Below are 17,485 nucleotides of genomic sequence, written 5' to 3'. Positions count from 1 at the left end.
CCGCCCTCATAAATGCATTACCCTATAATCGGTCTGACAGTGGCTCTAGAGCCTACTAGTGTGCCTCAACCTTGCGGTCGCATAACGTGCCCCCCTACAAACAAAATAAAACCCAAAACAAACCCCCCACCTCCCAACAACACTGAAGCCTTATTTAGTAACAGAAAGCCTGGCTTGTTGCTGCTTGCTTCCTCCTCTGACAATGGAAATTCCCGCCGTTGCCATAGCATCGGGGCACTTGTTGCGAGGGGCTTTTTCTGCTGCCAGAGCTCCTTTAACCACACGTTCCCCTCATACCCCCCCCCTTCCCTTCCCCCAACAAAATGGGATGGAGACCACCTCAGGTGTTTCAACCTCTTGCTTCCCTCCATGCCTTCCCTTTTCCGCCCACCAACTACCCCACCCGCCACGAAAAAAGAAACAAAATTATGCTTTTAAAATGTCTCCAGACGTAATAAAATATAATAATAATACTTCCCGTTTCAGATTTCAGATACTCAGACTCCACTTTTACTTTCACCTACGTTGGAGGCACCAAAAGGTACTTACGTGTACAGAGTTGCTTCATTTCCTGTTCACACGTTAGTGTTTCCTTTGTTCTCCTGTGTGTGTGTGACTTTTTATTTTGGTTGTACCTTAGGTATTAAGGTATATCTATTTTGAAAGATCTCTGCTTCACTAGGCTTTTTTAAATCACCTGAGCAAATGTATTTGGTTTACATTTTAAAATATAACAAAACAAAAACACTCCATCATCTGCCATGAGCATAATTCACAAATGTTTTATATAACACTTATATTCTTAAACTATATAACTGAGATTAAAAATACCTCTAAGACATGGATGGGCTCTATATGTTAGCATCTAGGAAGAAAAACTACCTATGAAAAGAAAAGCTCAGAAGATAAGATAAAACAAGTCCTTAGAAAGTAGTGTTTCTCCTTACAACTGTGTATATATATTTTATCTTGTCTATTCAGGTAAAGATGAACTATACAAAATAACAATCCTGTTTTTTCAGCCTACTCAATTTTGGTTTTCAAATTTAGTGGCAGGTTTAGAGAGTTAAATGTTGCTTGGATACTGTTAGTTGTTACTTCCATTCATCTTCTGAAGACATATTTTGAATATTAAAGTTATAACATTTTTGAAAGAACACAAGTCTGAACTTATATTTAGGAAGCAGAGTTAAAAGTGAAAGATTGATAATAAAATATTTTCCTTGCTTGTTTTCCTCTTCCTTCTTAAAAATTCTGTAATCAGTTTCTTTTATGGCACCTTTTTGTATTTATGAGCTTAAAGTTCAAGGTTACTTATAATTGTTTTCAAATTCTGTTAGAATGTTGAGACTTGTTGCAAAGAATTTATTAGCAAAATCATTTGGCCTTCTGGTTTTTGTTACAATTCAAAATGTTATCATTTAGCTGATAGGAATTTTGGAAGATGTGAAAACTGTAATAGAATTAGCTTTCTTTGCTCAAAAAAAAAAAGTAAATATTTAATATAAGTTCTTGAGCTCAGAAAGCTTTCATTCAACTTTTCGTTCAGCTTCAGTTAAAAACTATTCTTTGAGGTTTCTTAAATAGTACTTGGCTATGCTTGTTCTGATGGATTTTTTGATTTGTCTTAATAAGGGGCAATATAATGGTGAATGACCCAAACCTGTGTCAATATGTATATTGGGAGCTAATAAAATGCAGTATTTTTTAACTTCCTATAGCACTTTCATGTTGGTAATTAAGAATTAGGAAGATTTAATAAACCAAAGAGATTAAAATCAAGTCATGCCTATTGCACCTAATGTCTAAGGGACAAAGCTATGTGCCCAGTATCATTGCCTATTATTATATTTAATAACAACACGCTATCAATACAATGACCCATTAGAACTTTTCCACATAATTGAGTATTTGAAATACAATCCTAGATGTTTCTATGGGTCTATAATCATAAAATTATTCAGCTCTAGTTCTGAGGGTAGCAATGCTTAGAGACTACATGAGTGTGATTTTATTCTACTATTAATACCAGAGGTTTGGAATTAAATAATAAAAGATGCCTTTTTTTTCATTTTGTAGCATTTACATTCCAAATACTGTAGTTTTTTGCAGAATAGGATTATCTTCTGGTTTTATGTAATATTTATGAAGAAAATACTATATCTTGTATAACTGATTTAAATCCCTGGGGCCTGTATATCTATCTGGTTAGGACAACCCATATTCTTAGTCAAATGGCAAAACTGTTGCCTAATGGTTTAGCCTCTTGAAAAACAAAAACAAAAACAAACTAGCCTATAATAAATTCTGTTCGTGAAAGAGAGACTAGCATCTCTGATGCTTATCACAATTGATAGTGGTAACTGGAGAAGAAAAATCATTGTTCATTTTTCAGGGGATGGTCTAGTTTTAATTTTCCTATCCTGAAATCACTACCAGCTGCTAAGAATTGAAAAAAATAGTATTCCATTTTATACAATGTGCCTTTCAGTGTGCTTCATTATATTTAGAGAGTAATTTCAGGTAAAAGGCTTTCTTCCCTGCTAAGGACCCATTAAAGAAAGTGGGTGTTTTACACATAAATACAGAATTCCATTCATTTAAATCAGAGATGAATGATTTCTACATCAAGATGAGTTGTAAGTGAAAGAATATGCTATCTTATATCATGACACTTTTCACTGATTAGTTGCAAAACATTCTTAAAAACTAAAGTTTATTTTAATATATTGCTTAAAAAAAGACTTATTGTCTACAGCTTTGTTAAATAATGTTGGCTTTAAATATGAAAAATACTGTGACAATATAATAACTTTTACTTTAAAGCATGATAGGTTTAGAATGATAGTGGAGAAGAAACATTTCTCAAATTGTGAGGCATTCTGTCATGCTTTGACTGTGCAGGATTTACTTCTCAAATGTTGGCAGAGTATCACCAAGTGCTCCATTCTTTATGCTTGTTATTGTACAAATTGGCTCCCTTTCTTGTAAGAACAATCTGATGTTCTCCTTTAGAAGTCCTATCCCACCATTAAAAAAAAAAAAATCTAGTTCCAGCATCCTACACTCCTTGAGGGTTATCAGCTCTATTTTATTTTCTCGTGACAGATAAGGAAAATACCTGGTATAGTATTTCCCTAACAAACCCTAGGTCTAGAGAGGCCTTGAACATTTTGAGGGGCCCCAAATTATTCTTTCTCCAAGTGCTGGTTCAGAGTTGAAGTGGAGAGAGTACTTGATGAATAGTGGATATGCCAAGTTAGGAATCAAATTGTTTGGGTGGATAACAAAACCATAAAATGGTCTATTGTAGAGGTGAACAAAGTCAAGTCAAGCAAAGCACTCATTGAGAACCTACTCTCTTCCTAGGATGGTGGGTAGGGGAAGAATTCTACTCATTAATATGTTGCTGTTTTAACCAACCTTACTAAAGTGCATCTTTTGCTTCTGATATAGGATTTTAAGGGAGTGAGTTATATTTTTGTGGATCACTCCCAAATTTTGGCAACATGATGTAACCATTTCCCATCTACAGTGGAAACATGGTGGTCACCTTGATTAGATGTCATGGATTATTATCTGAAAATATTGCCAATTCAGCACTAGTACAGCTTTGTTTGATATGCATAAAGCATCAATTTCATTTTCTAAATTCAGGGTCAGTTACTGCAAGTGGAGGGAAGGCATATTGGCCTATTCATAAATTCATTGTGAAAGCAAATGTGTGCCAACAAAGGAACATTGTTGATGAATGTGCATATGGGAGTTAGGACTTCTTTTGCTTATTTCTTGGATTTAAAAAAATTACATGTGATAGGTGCAGTTTTTTAATAAAACAAAAATCCAACAATGACCATTTAAACTAATTTTATAATGTCTAGGAAATTTATGAAATGCTAACTTCATTAGTTCAACCAGAAATTCTAGTCCTTAATAAAAGGTTGAGTTTGAAAGAGAGGATTTCATAGTTCTCTTGAAGATAGCTGAGGTCTAGTGTAGATTGTCTTAATTGATAAGAAAAATCTCAGAATATGTAGGATGCCATGCCTGAGTAATTATGTACATTGGCCAAAGATGCCTCCTGTCTTCAGACCATCTCTAGCTTCAATCCAAGTTCACCCTCTGGTCTCTTGGGCCTTCTTCTGCCACAGCTTCACTCACATTTAAAAACCAATGTGACTTGTGACTAAACAATTTAATGTTACATGCATTTATTAAGCATTGGCACAGTGGGGGATGAGAACGACAACAAATTATAATCCTGTCTCTATTTTGCTTACTGCCTAGGGTCAGATTGGGCAACTCACCTGACTTCTCTGTTCCTTAATTTTTCATCTGTAAAAATAGTGAAACTGGACCAGATGGCATCTAAGACTCCTTCTAACTCTGAAAAATGAATGGTCCTAAGAATTTCATATTTACCATTTATGATGGTTGGTACAGAGGAAATAATGACAAAAATTAGATGGTTCCTGACCCTTGCACAGCTCTGTCAGGGAATACTACACATACAAAATAAAAATAAAGATGAAATTTTTTTGAGAGGGATAGCTAAAAGCCAATGAGGGAGACAGGAAAGGCATGTTGGAATGAACATCTGTCTCTTTCTCCTTACTCCCTGCTCTTGAATGTTAGTACTGGAAAGGATGTTCTAGACCAGTGATTCTAAAAGTGTCATCCTAGGACCTCTAAGATTCCTGAGATCCTTTCACAGTGTCTGTGAGGTCACAGCTATTTTCAGAAACATACTGAGGTGTTATTTGCTTAATAAAATAATCCCTTTTCCAACTACATATCTGTGTGAGGTTGGATTTTCTTCATATGCTTCAACCAAAGAAATATTCCTACAGATTGAATGCAGAAGCAGATAGAATTCAACTCTCTTCTCTTCAAAGACATTAAAGATATTTACAAAAGATAGCCAAAACAATGCCACTCAGTTTTTTTTGTTTTGAAATATATTTTCCATGAAATGTTATGTTCACATGTTTATTCTTATTTTATGTGAATTAATAAATGCTTTAACATCTCTATTTTAATTTCTTAATATGGTACAGATCAATAAATATAAACCACATGAAAAAAGTTCAGTCATTTTTGCAAAGGGGTTCTGAGACCAAAAAGTTTGAGAACCACTGTTCTAGATGGCCCAATTAACTAATTCAGACCTCTCTTCCTAAAAGGAGGCCCAGAGTTCTAAATGGCTTTTCTAAAGTCATAAAATAAGGCCAGATATCTCATAAATGAGGAAGGTTGGGTAATTTGTTAAAAGGTCATGTGCTAATTGGTGGCAAAAATCAGTCTTTTTTTTTTCCTTGGCTAGTTATATCAAGGGGCCAACTTTGTATCTTATGCTTAATAATGTTTGTTGTGTTAAATAGATTAGTATTTCAAAATACACTAAACCTTCTTTCCTAATTCCTAAAATTGGACTGCTACACCTATATAATTCTTAATGCATTTCATACCACGGTGTGTATGACTCCGTGTTTCCATCTTATTTGAGTTATGCTCCCATATCTGTAGCTGCTTACCTCCATCAGGATCTCTTGCCATTACCCAAAACTTACATTTTGAATATTTTGAAAAATAAAGCAAAAAAGCCTAATCAGTGACCAGACTGTAGTTCTCTTGCTTTTCCAATCAAATGTGAAATGCTCTAGTTATAACTCATTTTAAATCAATGTGTATTAAAAAAAAAACAGCACAAAGTGAAAAACACATTATTAAGCATGAACTTTTACTTTAAGCCATACTGTTCCTTTATACCAAAATTTGATAGTAATAGGTTGTATATTCTGTCTGAATTGTACATGAATAATTGCATAATCATGTCGTCCCACTTCCTTTATAATGAGAAATTTAGGTAAATTTTTTTCTGGATGATCAAGTCCATGTAATCCCGAATTCCATATTATAGTAACTGTATGTTAAAAGAATCAGCATATCACATTGCTTTCAAATTTAAAATCAAGGTTATGTAGTCTTTATTTTATCCCTAAAAGGGCTTCCAAAATGGCTTTAAACTTTATTTTTTTTTATTTTTTATTTTTTAAATTTTAAACCCTTAACTTCTGTGTATTGACTTATAGGTGGAAGATTGGTAAGGGTAGGCAATGGGGGTCAAGTGACTTGCCCAGGGTCACACAGCTGGGAAGTGTCTGAGGCTGGATTTGAACCTAGGACCTCCTGTCTCTAGGCCTGGCTCTCAATCCACTGAGCTACCCAGCTGCCCCGGCTTTAAACTTTAATAGATTTATCAATTTCTCAGGGCTGGTAGTCCTTCCACCAAACCAGATCACAAGCTTTCCATGCCCCTCAAGAGATGGTTTTTGTAAGTCTACTTCGACTACTCTGCCCTACTCCCCTCCAAAAAAAAAAAGTTAATGCATATTTTGAATATCATTTCTGCTTGAATCATAACAGGTGATTTTATGCCCAATTTTAACAAAGTACTGATGTGCTTAATTTTACAGAAATTTGTAATTATAGAATTAATAAACCAGAGAAATAAAGTGATATGTAAAAACCAAAGGTTTGTTTTATGGTTACCAGTTCAGAATGTGTTAGTTTAAATGTACTCATTTATTCATTACTTCTACTCTATTCCCTCTTAACCCAGGTAAATGTGCTCATTTCTGAAAGTCAGCTGCTTACATGTATTTGTTATGAAGTAAAGGTTCTTTTAAGGTTCAGGCTCTCTATTTTAAAATCTTTGCGTAGAGGCCAGGCTGGAAGCAAAATTACACTGCAGGCAGAGTTGTGTTCAGTTGAATATATTGTTCATAGCTTTTCCTTTAGAATCACTAGTTTCTAACTAGTAGGATAAAGTCTTATGGTGGGATAAGGGCTGGGGAAGGAGAGAGAAAACAGCCCTGAATCCACATGACCAAATAGTGTTTTTTATTTAGTATCTGCTTAATAATCAGTGTTGCTAAGAATAATAAAGGAACCAACATAAATCTGTAGACTGAATTATATAATATTTTGAACATATCAGTCAACAAATATTAGCACCTATTATGTGCCAAGGGCTCTGCTGTGCCTTGATGATACAAGTACAGGCATACCCTTAGAGCTGCAGGTTTGGTTCCAGACCATCACAACAAAATGAGAAACAGATTTTTTTGGTTTCCCAATGCATAGAAAAGTTAAATGTTTATACTATACTGTAGTCTACTAAGAGTGATAAGAGAATTATGTCTAAAACAATGTGCATACTTTATTGCTTAAAAAAATGCTAAGTCATCATCATCATCATCATCATCATCATCATCATCATCATCATCATCGCCTTCACTGAGTCAATTTTTTTTTTTTTTGCTGGGGGTGGGAGGGTCTTAACTGACTGTTGGTGGCTGCCAACTGATCAGGATGTGATTGTTTGAAGGTTGTGGTGACTGGCAATTTCTGTAATAATACAGTAATGAAATTTGCCACATCAGTTGACTCTTCCCTTCACTTGAACACTCAGAGGCCATTGTACGGTTATCAATAGTCTGATTTCAATATTCAGGGAATAGAGAGGCCAGAGGAGAGGAAGAGGGGTGGAGGATGGCTGGAGTCAGAATACACATAACATTTATGAATTAAGTTTGCTTATGTGGGCATGGTTTGTATTGCCCCTGCCCCCCCCCCAATTGTAGTTATATCATCAAAGATTATTGATCATAGATCATCATAGCAGATATTATAATAATAAGAAAAGTGGAAAGATACTGATAATTACCAAAATGTGACAAGACACTTTGTTAGCACATGCTGTTGGAAAAATAGTGCAGGTAAACTTTTCTTGGCACAAGGTTGTCATGAACCTTCAAATAATAAAAATTGTGATATCTGCAAAGTCCAGTAAAGTGAAGTAATGAAACAATGTAGACTTGAGTGAAAAAGGTAACAATTTATATTGCAAAGAGCTTATCTTCAAATGGAGGAGACAAGATATACATAGATAAAAAAATCCAGTACAAATATAAAGTGAATAAAAAAAATATAATATATATATGAGGTAGCCAAATGCAAAGTAGTTCCAGAGAAAGACCCTTTATTATTTTTCAGTTTCTCTAGGTGTTGTCAAATTTATTTATAAATTATCATTTATAGTAACTTTTTTATCTTGTGTTTATCAGTAGGTGCTAATAATACGATAACTATTATGACATTTAGTTAGTTTATTCCTGTTGGCTCCCAGAGGAGTCTCAGGACCTCAACCATCTCACGCCAACGGACTCTGTTCTGGGCAACTTCCCCCAGCTGGGCCCATGTCATTCCGATGGTCTTTGTTTCGTTTTCAGCAGATCTTCGCCAGGTCTGTTTTGGTCTTCCGACTTTCCTCCTCCTGGGTGGGGTCCAGCTCAGTGACTGATGGGATACTGAATTGTTCTTTCCCAAAGTCTGGTATTGGAAATCTTTTCAGGCCATCTGATGTTCAAGATGTGACTTAGGCATCTGTTAACATCTGCCTAACATCATGACATTGCATAGATCCATATTGTCCATGGAATGTTTTGACATTTAAAAAGATTGGGAACTATTGCTTTAGACTTTGTTATTATACCAGACATACAACTTATATTCCTTTATTTGGATCTTTAAAAATAATTATTAGGTGGATATTGTTTTATTTTAAAGGATTGCTGCATTTCAAAGAATGATTTGTTATTGTTGTTATAGAGCATCTTAGAGACAATATATTTTCCAGTCACATTTCAAATTTGGGGAAGAGCTACCTCTAAAGAGACTTTTTCCTGCCTAATGTTGTAGTAAGGGTTTTCTCCAGGCCTCATTTTTTTTTTTTTAACTCTTTAACTTTTGTGTATTTGCTCCTTGGTGGAAGAGTGGTAAGGGTGGGCAATGGTGGTCAAGTGACTTGCCCAAGGTCACACAGCTGGGAAGTGTCTGAGGCCGGATTTGAATCTAGGACCTCCCAGCTCTAGGCCTGACTCTCAATTCACTGACCTACCCAGCTGCCCCCTTGAGGCCTCATTTTAAAAAATATCTGAATTTAACAAATTAAATAAGATATACCTTCCATATGCAAAGCACATGAGAATAAGAGGACCGAACATGCAGCTGTACATCTGTACAACATGCATCTTTTTCTCAAGCATACAATAAATTCTATTAGTTAATTTTCAAAGGTGTCCTATTTCTCTTGTTTCCTATTGACTTTCCTTCTGTTGTCTTTTATGCTTTTAAAAATGCTTCAATAATCTTGGTTTCCTGCTTCCTCTCCATTTTGGAAACCTTATAGTCTTCCTCTCCCTCTTATTTTTCTCCCCTCCCTTCTCCACTTAAGAAAGAAAGGAAAATAAAAAATAAAAACTTGTATCAAATAAGTATAGGTAACCAAAACTAATCCATACAAATGCCATGTCTGTAAATACACATTTTTTTATGCACCTTGAGTTAATCACTTTACTGGGAGGAGTAGGGTAACCTGTTTCATCACTGATCCTCTTCAATAATAGTTTGTCATTGTACTGATCACTTATCTCTGGTGTATATACATATGTATGTATATATATATATATATATACATGTATATATTCATATATACACATAACACATATTTTGCCTGTGCAGGCTTTATCACTTCACATTTAGAGTATTGCAGGCACCTTCTGATTGGTTTTCTCTCCTCATTCCAGGCTATTCTTCATTCAGTTGCCAAAGTGATCTTCCTAAATCATAGGTTTGATTCTGTTCACTTTTCCCTTCTGCTCAACAAGCCTTTGTAGTTCCCTATATCATCCAGAATAAAGTACAAAACCCTTCACGACTTGGCTCCTTCCTACCTTTCTAGTCTTCCTTTATTTTATTTGCCTCATTCTCCTCCACAGTTTGGGACTACACTGGCATTCTTTGCTCATCGTTATCATAGGCACACAGAACAATTCATATTCTTATTCTCTTTTTCACTGACTCCCCTCACATGTCTGAAATGCTCTCCCTCCTCACCTTTCTATCTCTTGACTTTCCTGGCTTTCTTCAATCCTTGACTTTTTCCCACATGCTGCCAAGAGTTCTTTACCAATATATTCTAATGCTAGCATCTTTGCTCTGAGATTTTCTTTTTAAACTGTATAAATCTCTTACATGCAATTTTTCACATCTTCCTCTGAGATCTTTGAAGGCAAGGATTATATTTTTGTCTTTCCTTCTATTTGTAGCATTTAGCACAATGCTAAGAAGTAGTAAGCACTTACTAAATCCTTGTCTGACATTGATTTCCTAAGTTCTTCTTAATAATAATATGTAAATTGTTATGGTTTCTACTCACTTTGCTCTGCTTCTGTTCATATAAATCTTCACAGTTTTGTCTAAAATAATTCCATTTATCATTTTTTATCATTCATTAGGCTTTTAATTGTATGTAACATAATTTATTCAATCCTTTCCTCAATTAATTACCTTAGACCTCAAATTTTATTATATTTAAATTTTATTTCTGGAATGTAAATTCATTGAGGGCAGGGACTATTTTTTTTTCAATCTGGTCTATCTAGGCTTTTGTTCAGTCATATCTGACTCTTCAAACTTCAGACCCCATTTGGGATTTTCTTGGCAAAGATACTGGAATGGTTTGCTATTTCCTTCTCCAGCTCATTTTACAGATGAGGAAAATGAAGGGCCTGGCTTAGGATCACTCAGCTAAGAAGTGTCTTGAGGCCAGATTTGAACTTTTGAAGAAGATGAGTCTATGAGTCTTCCCCTGTCCAGGTTTGGTGCCCTATACACACCACTTAGCTTGATAATGAATTAATGAATGAAAAAAAAATTACTTAATTTATGACTTGTATATTACTAAATCATGCTGGGCATACTTAGAACAAAATGGAACAGATCCTGCTCTAAAGGTTTGGTTTGGAAAATCCTAGATTTGTATATTGAGCCTAAAATGATTAGATTGACACACCCTTACTAAGAAGCTGACTAAGTTGATTATGGAAATAGAGATGGGAGGGGATTAGAGAAAGGTGCTTGTTGAAGACTAGCTCAATGGATAGGGCAATGGGAGAGTGCCCAGCCTGAAGTCCCCAGGGCAAGCCACTTAAATGTTTATCTCAGTTTCTTCATCTGTAAAATAAGCTGGAGAAGGAAATGACAAACCATTCCAGTATCCTTGCCCAGAAAAAGCCAAATGGAATCATGTAGAGCCAGGTATGATTTGAACAACTGAATGACAACAACAAAGGGTGAATAATGAAATGATGTGGGGGAGAATAATAATAACCATAATAAAGGTAACATTTACACATATTCACACAAATTAAAATTATAGATAGTATCTTTAGGAGTACATATACTCTCCAGTAAGATTTCACTTGTAGACTAAGTACAAAATAATGTGTTTGGAGGACTTAGGAAAGTATTATATTCAGATATAAATATATCTGCATATATTTATAAATAATTATATTTAAAAATATAATATATGTCTTTCTTTGAACATATTTTGTCAAGATTTCATGCTTTCATGAAATATTTGATGTGATGGTTGGGTATGGGTATAAAACTTATAGGCATTAAAATGTAACTGTGCCCCTTCCCCAACCCAGAATTATTCCAAACCCTTAAGTTTTGGACCAGAATTCATGGGTTCTGTGATAAATTTCTATTCTTTTTTTTTTATGTAGAAACAATTTTTGACAATTGTTTTTTGACATTTTGGAATTCAGATTCATTCTCCTGCCCACCTCCCCACTGGTAAATAGTCTGATATGGTACGTCCATGAAATACATATTTCCATAATCTTCATGCCATGCCTGTCAAACTTAAATCTTTTAACATGTTCTGTGACCAAATTTACTTGGAAACCTCAACTAGGTTTGTTTCTTAACTCATAACAGTGACCAAAATATAATTATTTGTAAGGTAAACCGTGATCTAATTAGTTACAAATGTCCGAGGTAATATTTTTAACAGAAGAAGGGTAAAGGATCTGCTTGGAGTATAGGAGAAGGGAGAGAGACATCAGAATTTGGCAGTGTTGTTTCCAGCACTATAGAGAGGAAGTATTCTGCCAGGCTGACACAATTTAACATATATATCTGTATAGTGGAGAGGGGTACAGGAGGCTATCATAAATACTGATGACCCTATCCATTAAGATTATCAAAATCCTTTACTCTCCTGTACTATTCAAGGAAACTTCTGGTGTTAATTTTGTTTTCTGGGTAGATTTTCTTACATAGAAGAAAGTACATTGAGTAGCCAATATATTTCTCATTGTAGATTAATAGATTGATTAAGCCAAAATGTCAATCAGATTTGTGTGAGTTTGTTTAGCATCAATCAGTCGATTAGGAGCTGATCACCCAAGAATGACCTGGAAAAATGAGTTCATGAACCAGAAAAGATGATGACTAGACCTTGGACTTGTAATGACCTCATTAAAGAACAAACACCCCATAAGGCTCAGCCTGAAATAGACAGCTGGTGTTTGCCCCATACCATCTAAAGTGCAACACCACTGACATGACAGATGTTTTATGATGAGAAATGACAATGTTGGTATTTCAGGTCATTGACTTTTAAGCATCTCGGAGTATTTTATTTTTATATGTGTGCTTACAGTCTTTAATTCTCCCTTCCCACTTCCACCTCCCCAGTGGAGTTGAAGCCATTTCTGATGAGGGATCTCAATGATCCATATGCCTCAAATAAGTTAACAGAGCCCTCTTTGGCACACAAATGGAAACCCATTTAGAAATGTTAGAAATAGAAAACCATCCCCTGAAATAAAAGCTCTCACTATATTCTTTTGAATGTAATGTGGAATGTCAGAGTAAGCAAGCTATGATGATTTATTTTCTAGAGAATTTTATGTTGGGGTGGAAGTAGGGAATTTATTTAAAAGATACATTTATTTGATGAATTGTCTTTCTTTTATCAAAGAGGGCATATGTAAAGGCCAATTGTAAAACCATTTTTCCTTGAGATTTTTTTCTGCATTGGTGGCCAAATAAGAGCCATAGAATAATTGTAAAAATTGTTCAAGATTTCTGAATGCTAGGAAATTCCCTTATCTGAGTCAGCTTAAGTCATTAAACTAAAAAAGCTCCAAGTTAGTTTTAGTTAACAAATAATTTTAAATTAAAACTTGGCATTTAAAGTATAGTAATGTATGAATGCAGGAAGGTATTCATATTGAGAAATTTCTCATTACCTATCCTCTTTTAGATACATGTATATTCATTGTTATGCATACCTGTGTACACATATACACATACAAACATATACTATAGAAAAGATAAGTGGATGCTTTAACAATGTGTATAGATTCTATGTATGTATATGTATAGATGCCTTCTTTCAGAATGTGAGCTCCTTGGTCAGGATTGTTTCATTTTTCTACTTCTGTCTCAAGTGCTGAGCATAATTCTTTGCACATGTAATAAGAGCTTTTGCATTCATTTTATTTTGCTCTGTGATATTCGGCAAGTCATTTAACTTTCCAGAGCCTCAATTTCTTCATCTCATGTGGGGATGGTAATTTCACCTATCTTACAGGGCTATTGTGAAACTCAATTGAGATAATTAAAAATCTCCCTGAAAACCTTAAATGTGATTATTTAAAGTAAGTTTTCTTTTTCCTTTTTTTTAAAACTTACTTTATGTCTTAGTTTCAATTATTAAGACAGAACAGCAAGGACTAGGCAATCAGAGTTAAATGAGTTGCTCAGGTTCACACAACTAGGAAGTATTTGAACCCACATCTTCCTGACTCCAGGCCTGGCTCTTCATCCACTGTGCCACTTAGCTGCCTTTTAAAGCAAGCATTCTTAACCTGTTTTTTAGTAGTTGTTGTGTTTTGTTTTGTTTTTTGTCAGGAAGCCATTTAATAGTGTGGTGAAGCCTTTTCACAGAAGATGCTTTAAAAATGTAGAGAACACAAATGTGGCCTCAGACACTTCCTAGCTGTTACTAAGACTGGCCCTTACTGTTCTCTTGCCTTGAGACCAATACATTGTATTGATTCCAAGATGGAAGGTCTAAAGTTTTACAAATGCATAGAACATACAGACTTACAAAGGGAATTGATTGTTGAAATTCAGTTATCAAAATGTTTTTTTTTAATTCAGACCCCCACGCTCTTCATGATCTAAAGATAGTTATGCCATACACCTATATGCACCTGGATATTTAGAAACATTTTATTTTTATAGAAGACTAATAGCAAAGCATTGTGTTGTCAGAAATCTGATAAACTCAAAAGATTTATTTGGAAGTCGATGTGCAAAACTCCAACTAAGTAAATTTCTTATCATGACAGCTCATTTGTCAGTTTATGTGTATCTACAGGGTTGATCTCCTTAGAATGGAGTCTTAGAGATTGGGATGTTGGAGACCTAAGTTGAATGCTAAAATTGGCTTTGTGGATAACAGCTGATGCAGTCATCATCCCTCATTAAAATGCTTTCCTGCTAGATCTGCAGTAAAGGGGAAAAAAAAGTTTGGCTTTCCAGCTGAAAAGCAGTCATTACTTGATTATCACTAGAGCATTTGAAATGATCACTCTCATGAATGGTCAGATTCATTTTTAGTTAACTAAGAGAAAAGTTAAGTAATTCACTGTGAGCCAAATTCTCCCTTTTGCTATACATGTGCCAGGCTATTGGTCCATGTTAGAACAGTCTATCCTTATGTGATGACTGGCCCCAGAATGTGATTTCAGTGAAAGAGCGTTCCAATTAAGTGATTTCAATGAGAATTGTACATGTTCAGCTGAATCTGGTTTTAAGAAGTTGGGGTAAGGGCCAAGAAAATGTATAAACAGTATTTTTACCTAATTCTCATTTGATTTAACATATTGAACGTCTTGTGTTGTCTTACCATATTAGTTTAAAATTTCTACCATCCCAGCAGGAAACCCAGAATTATTTTTAGTTTTAACGAAGTAGTGTTGAAAAGAGATCATGACTATAATCTTATGACACTTTCTTAAAAACAAACAAACAAAAAGCATTGCTGACATTCTGTTTGCTAGGGTGCCTCCTAAGAAATGTACCTTTCAGAACCTAAGGGCAGTTCATTCTGCATCCCACTTCCTTGTCTTTTAAGTCTCAATGAAAATTTTACCTTTTCCGGGTAGCCTTCCCCAATTTATTTTAATTTTAGGGCCTTCCTTATATTAATTATTTCCAATTAATCTTATATGTATATAGTTTGCTTTATATCATCATATTAATAAATATATTTATTTGCATATTGTCTCCTGTATTATCCTGTAAGATCCTCGAGGGTTAAGACTGTCTTTTGCCTCTTTTTGCATCTGTAGTGCTCAACACAGTGCCTGGCAAAGAGTAGGAGCTTAATAAATGTTGTTTGATAAATAATTCTGATACATAAATTCTATACCTAAAAAGACTTATGGGAAATTTGCCTTAGTATAGTGCCCCTCCATTGAAAGGATATTCCATGAAAAGTGATGCCTTTTTTCAAGTTCTAGAGGTCCAAGAGAAATAAGTAGGAAATGAGTAGGGGTACAGTTGAGACTGGTACAAGGACCATCCTGGCTAAGTTTGGAGATATGTACCAATAAAAGAATTGCCATCAGGGATAAAGAGGTGATCAGAGAAAAAAAGAGAATTGATATAATTTGAGAAAAGAATGAGCTTTAACTATGACATAAGAACTAAAACTTTTCATTTCACTTAGTGCTTGAATTTTTAAGATGGGAAAAAAAAGCATCTCTATAGTTTAAGATGCCCTTTCCAAAACTGTAATAGAAAGGGCATTTGACCTGGAATCAGGACCTGGATACAAATCCTGCCTCTGGGGCTAAATACCTATGAACTTGGCCAACTCATTTAATTTTCTTGTGCCTCAGTTTCCTCATCTATAAAAATGTAGGTGTTGGATTACATCTGCATTCTTAACTTTTTGTGTCATGGATTCCTTACTAATCTCATGAAGCCTATAGATTCTTAGAATAATGTTTTTGAATGCACAAAATACATAGTATTATAATGAAAACCAATTCTATTGAAGTATATTCATCAATTTTTTTCAAAAAACATTAAGTTCACTACCTCGGTTATTAAGATCTTTTGATTTAGAGTGTCTTCTATATCTGATCAACTACTGACAGTGTTTCCATTACCTTCTCCATTCATTTTTGCTAACTATTAAGTCTAGTCATTTCTCTCTCTCTCTCTCTCTCTCTCTCTCTCTCTCTCTCTCTCTCTCTGTTTTCTTTTGGGTCATTGAGCTCTAAGCTAAAAGAATTTAAATGACTCTTGAAGTGATAGAACATAAAGTGTTTTATGATTCTGTTAGGCAAAAATACCCTTTGGCTGTAGTTCTCTTATTTCCTTTTTGGAAGGTGGAGTTTTTAATTGAACCATAGGGCAGGAACTGAAAAAAAGTTACCTGGTATAGGATTTTTCTTGAGCTGTGTTCAGGGAATGTTACATTTTTTTTAGAAACATGCCAAGTTTCTTCAGGGTAATGAAGGGAAGAATATCTTTCCTATATTAAAGTAGACTTCAAGGGTTCTGTGAAAAAAAAAAATAATGCATTCTTATTTGGTAGGTTTTTTTAAAAAATAGTTTCTTTTTAAAAAAATAGGTTCAAATTATACTCTCACATTAAGTTATGGAGTGCATTTGTCCATAATTGTAATCCAGAACTGTATCCAGGCTGGTACTAATGGCCTGCTATAACCCTTGTGATCCACATTTTTTTCCCCCCTCAGCAAATCTCTGGGTTTGTCTCAATGAAACATTTTACTATTTCTCCTTGTCGTTAGGTTTTTTTGACCTAGTATTATTTGTGGTTTCTCTTTAGTCTTTCCAGCTCTCTGTGCTTACTATACTTTTTCCTCTATCCCTGCTTCATAGAATTTGCTCACTTTGCTCAGTTAAGCAAGCAAGCAACAAACAAAAAATTAAGTGCTTAATATTTACCGAATATTATGATAAAACAAATATTTTTGATAGCAACTCCAGTAATGGTTTTTCGATGTATATAGAGTGGATGAAAGCTAATCTCTTATGTAGATATATAATTTTAGATAATTTAGCATCTGGGGTTTGAACTGAATCTTGAAGGAATTTAGGGGATTCTCAGGGGTTGACCTGTGGAGGAGGCAGAGCTCTCCCTAAGGGGGAGCACTCAGTGACTGGGAATCAGTCAGTGCAAAGGCCTTTGGATGTATGAAGAATGACAAGTGATGAACTGTGAAGTGTGTGAATGAGAGTAATATGTAAGAAGACTGGAAAGAAGACTGGAAAGAAAGACGAAAGTCAGGTTGTAAAGTTTTAAATGCCAAATTGTTTCAGATGCAATAGGGAGCTTCTGGCGTTTCTTGAACTCTAATGGTATTGGGAGTGGGAAGGGGATATTATGTTAGGAAGATCATTTTTGTAGCTTCATGGAGAATGGTATGGAGTGGGTGGAGATTACACTCGGGAATATTAGTTCGAAGGCTTCTATGAAAAATCTTTTCTGATTTCTTCCTCCTCTAAGTTGTATTAT

At 34.8% G+C, this 17,485-nt stretch overlaps 1 protein-coding gene across 1 annotated transcript in view; it reads left to right on the top strand.

The window, feature by feature from the left end:
• The window catches only part of PARP8 (poly(ADP-ribose) polymerase family member 8), a 227,250-nt gene that overhangs the window by 994 nt on the left and 208,771 nt on the right, over nt 1-17,485 (top strand). Inside the window, exon 2 of the mRNA XM_044681226.1 lies at nt 487-541. Within this exon, the coding sequence (XP_044537161.1) occupies nt 487-541 (55 nt within the window). The remainder of the gene's footprint in view (nt 1-486; nt 542-17,485) is intronic.

Source organism: Gracilinanus agilis, chromosome 1, assembly GCF_016433145.1.
Source record: "Gracilinanus agilis isolate LMUSP501 chromosome 1, AgileGrace, whole genome shotgun sequence".
NCBI classification, from domain to species: Eukaryota; Metazoa; Chordata; class Mammalia; order Didelphimorphia; family Didelphidae; genus Gracilinanus; species Gracilinanus agilis.
Note: the sequence above shows the minus strand (reverse complement) of the source record. Positions and strands in the feature narration are given on the sequence as shown.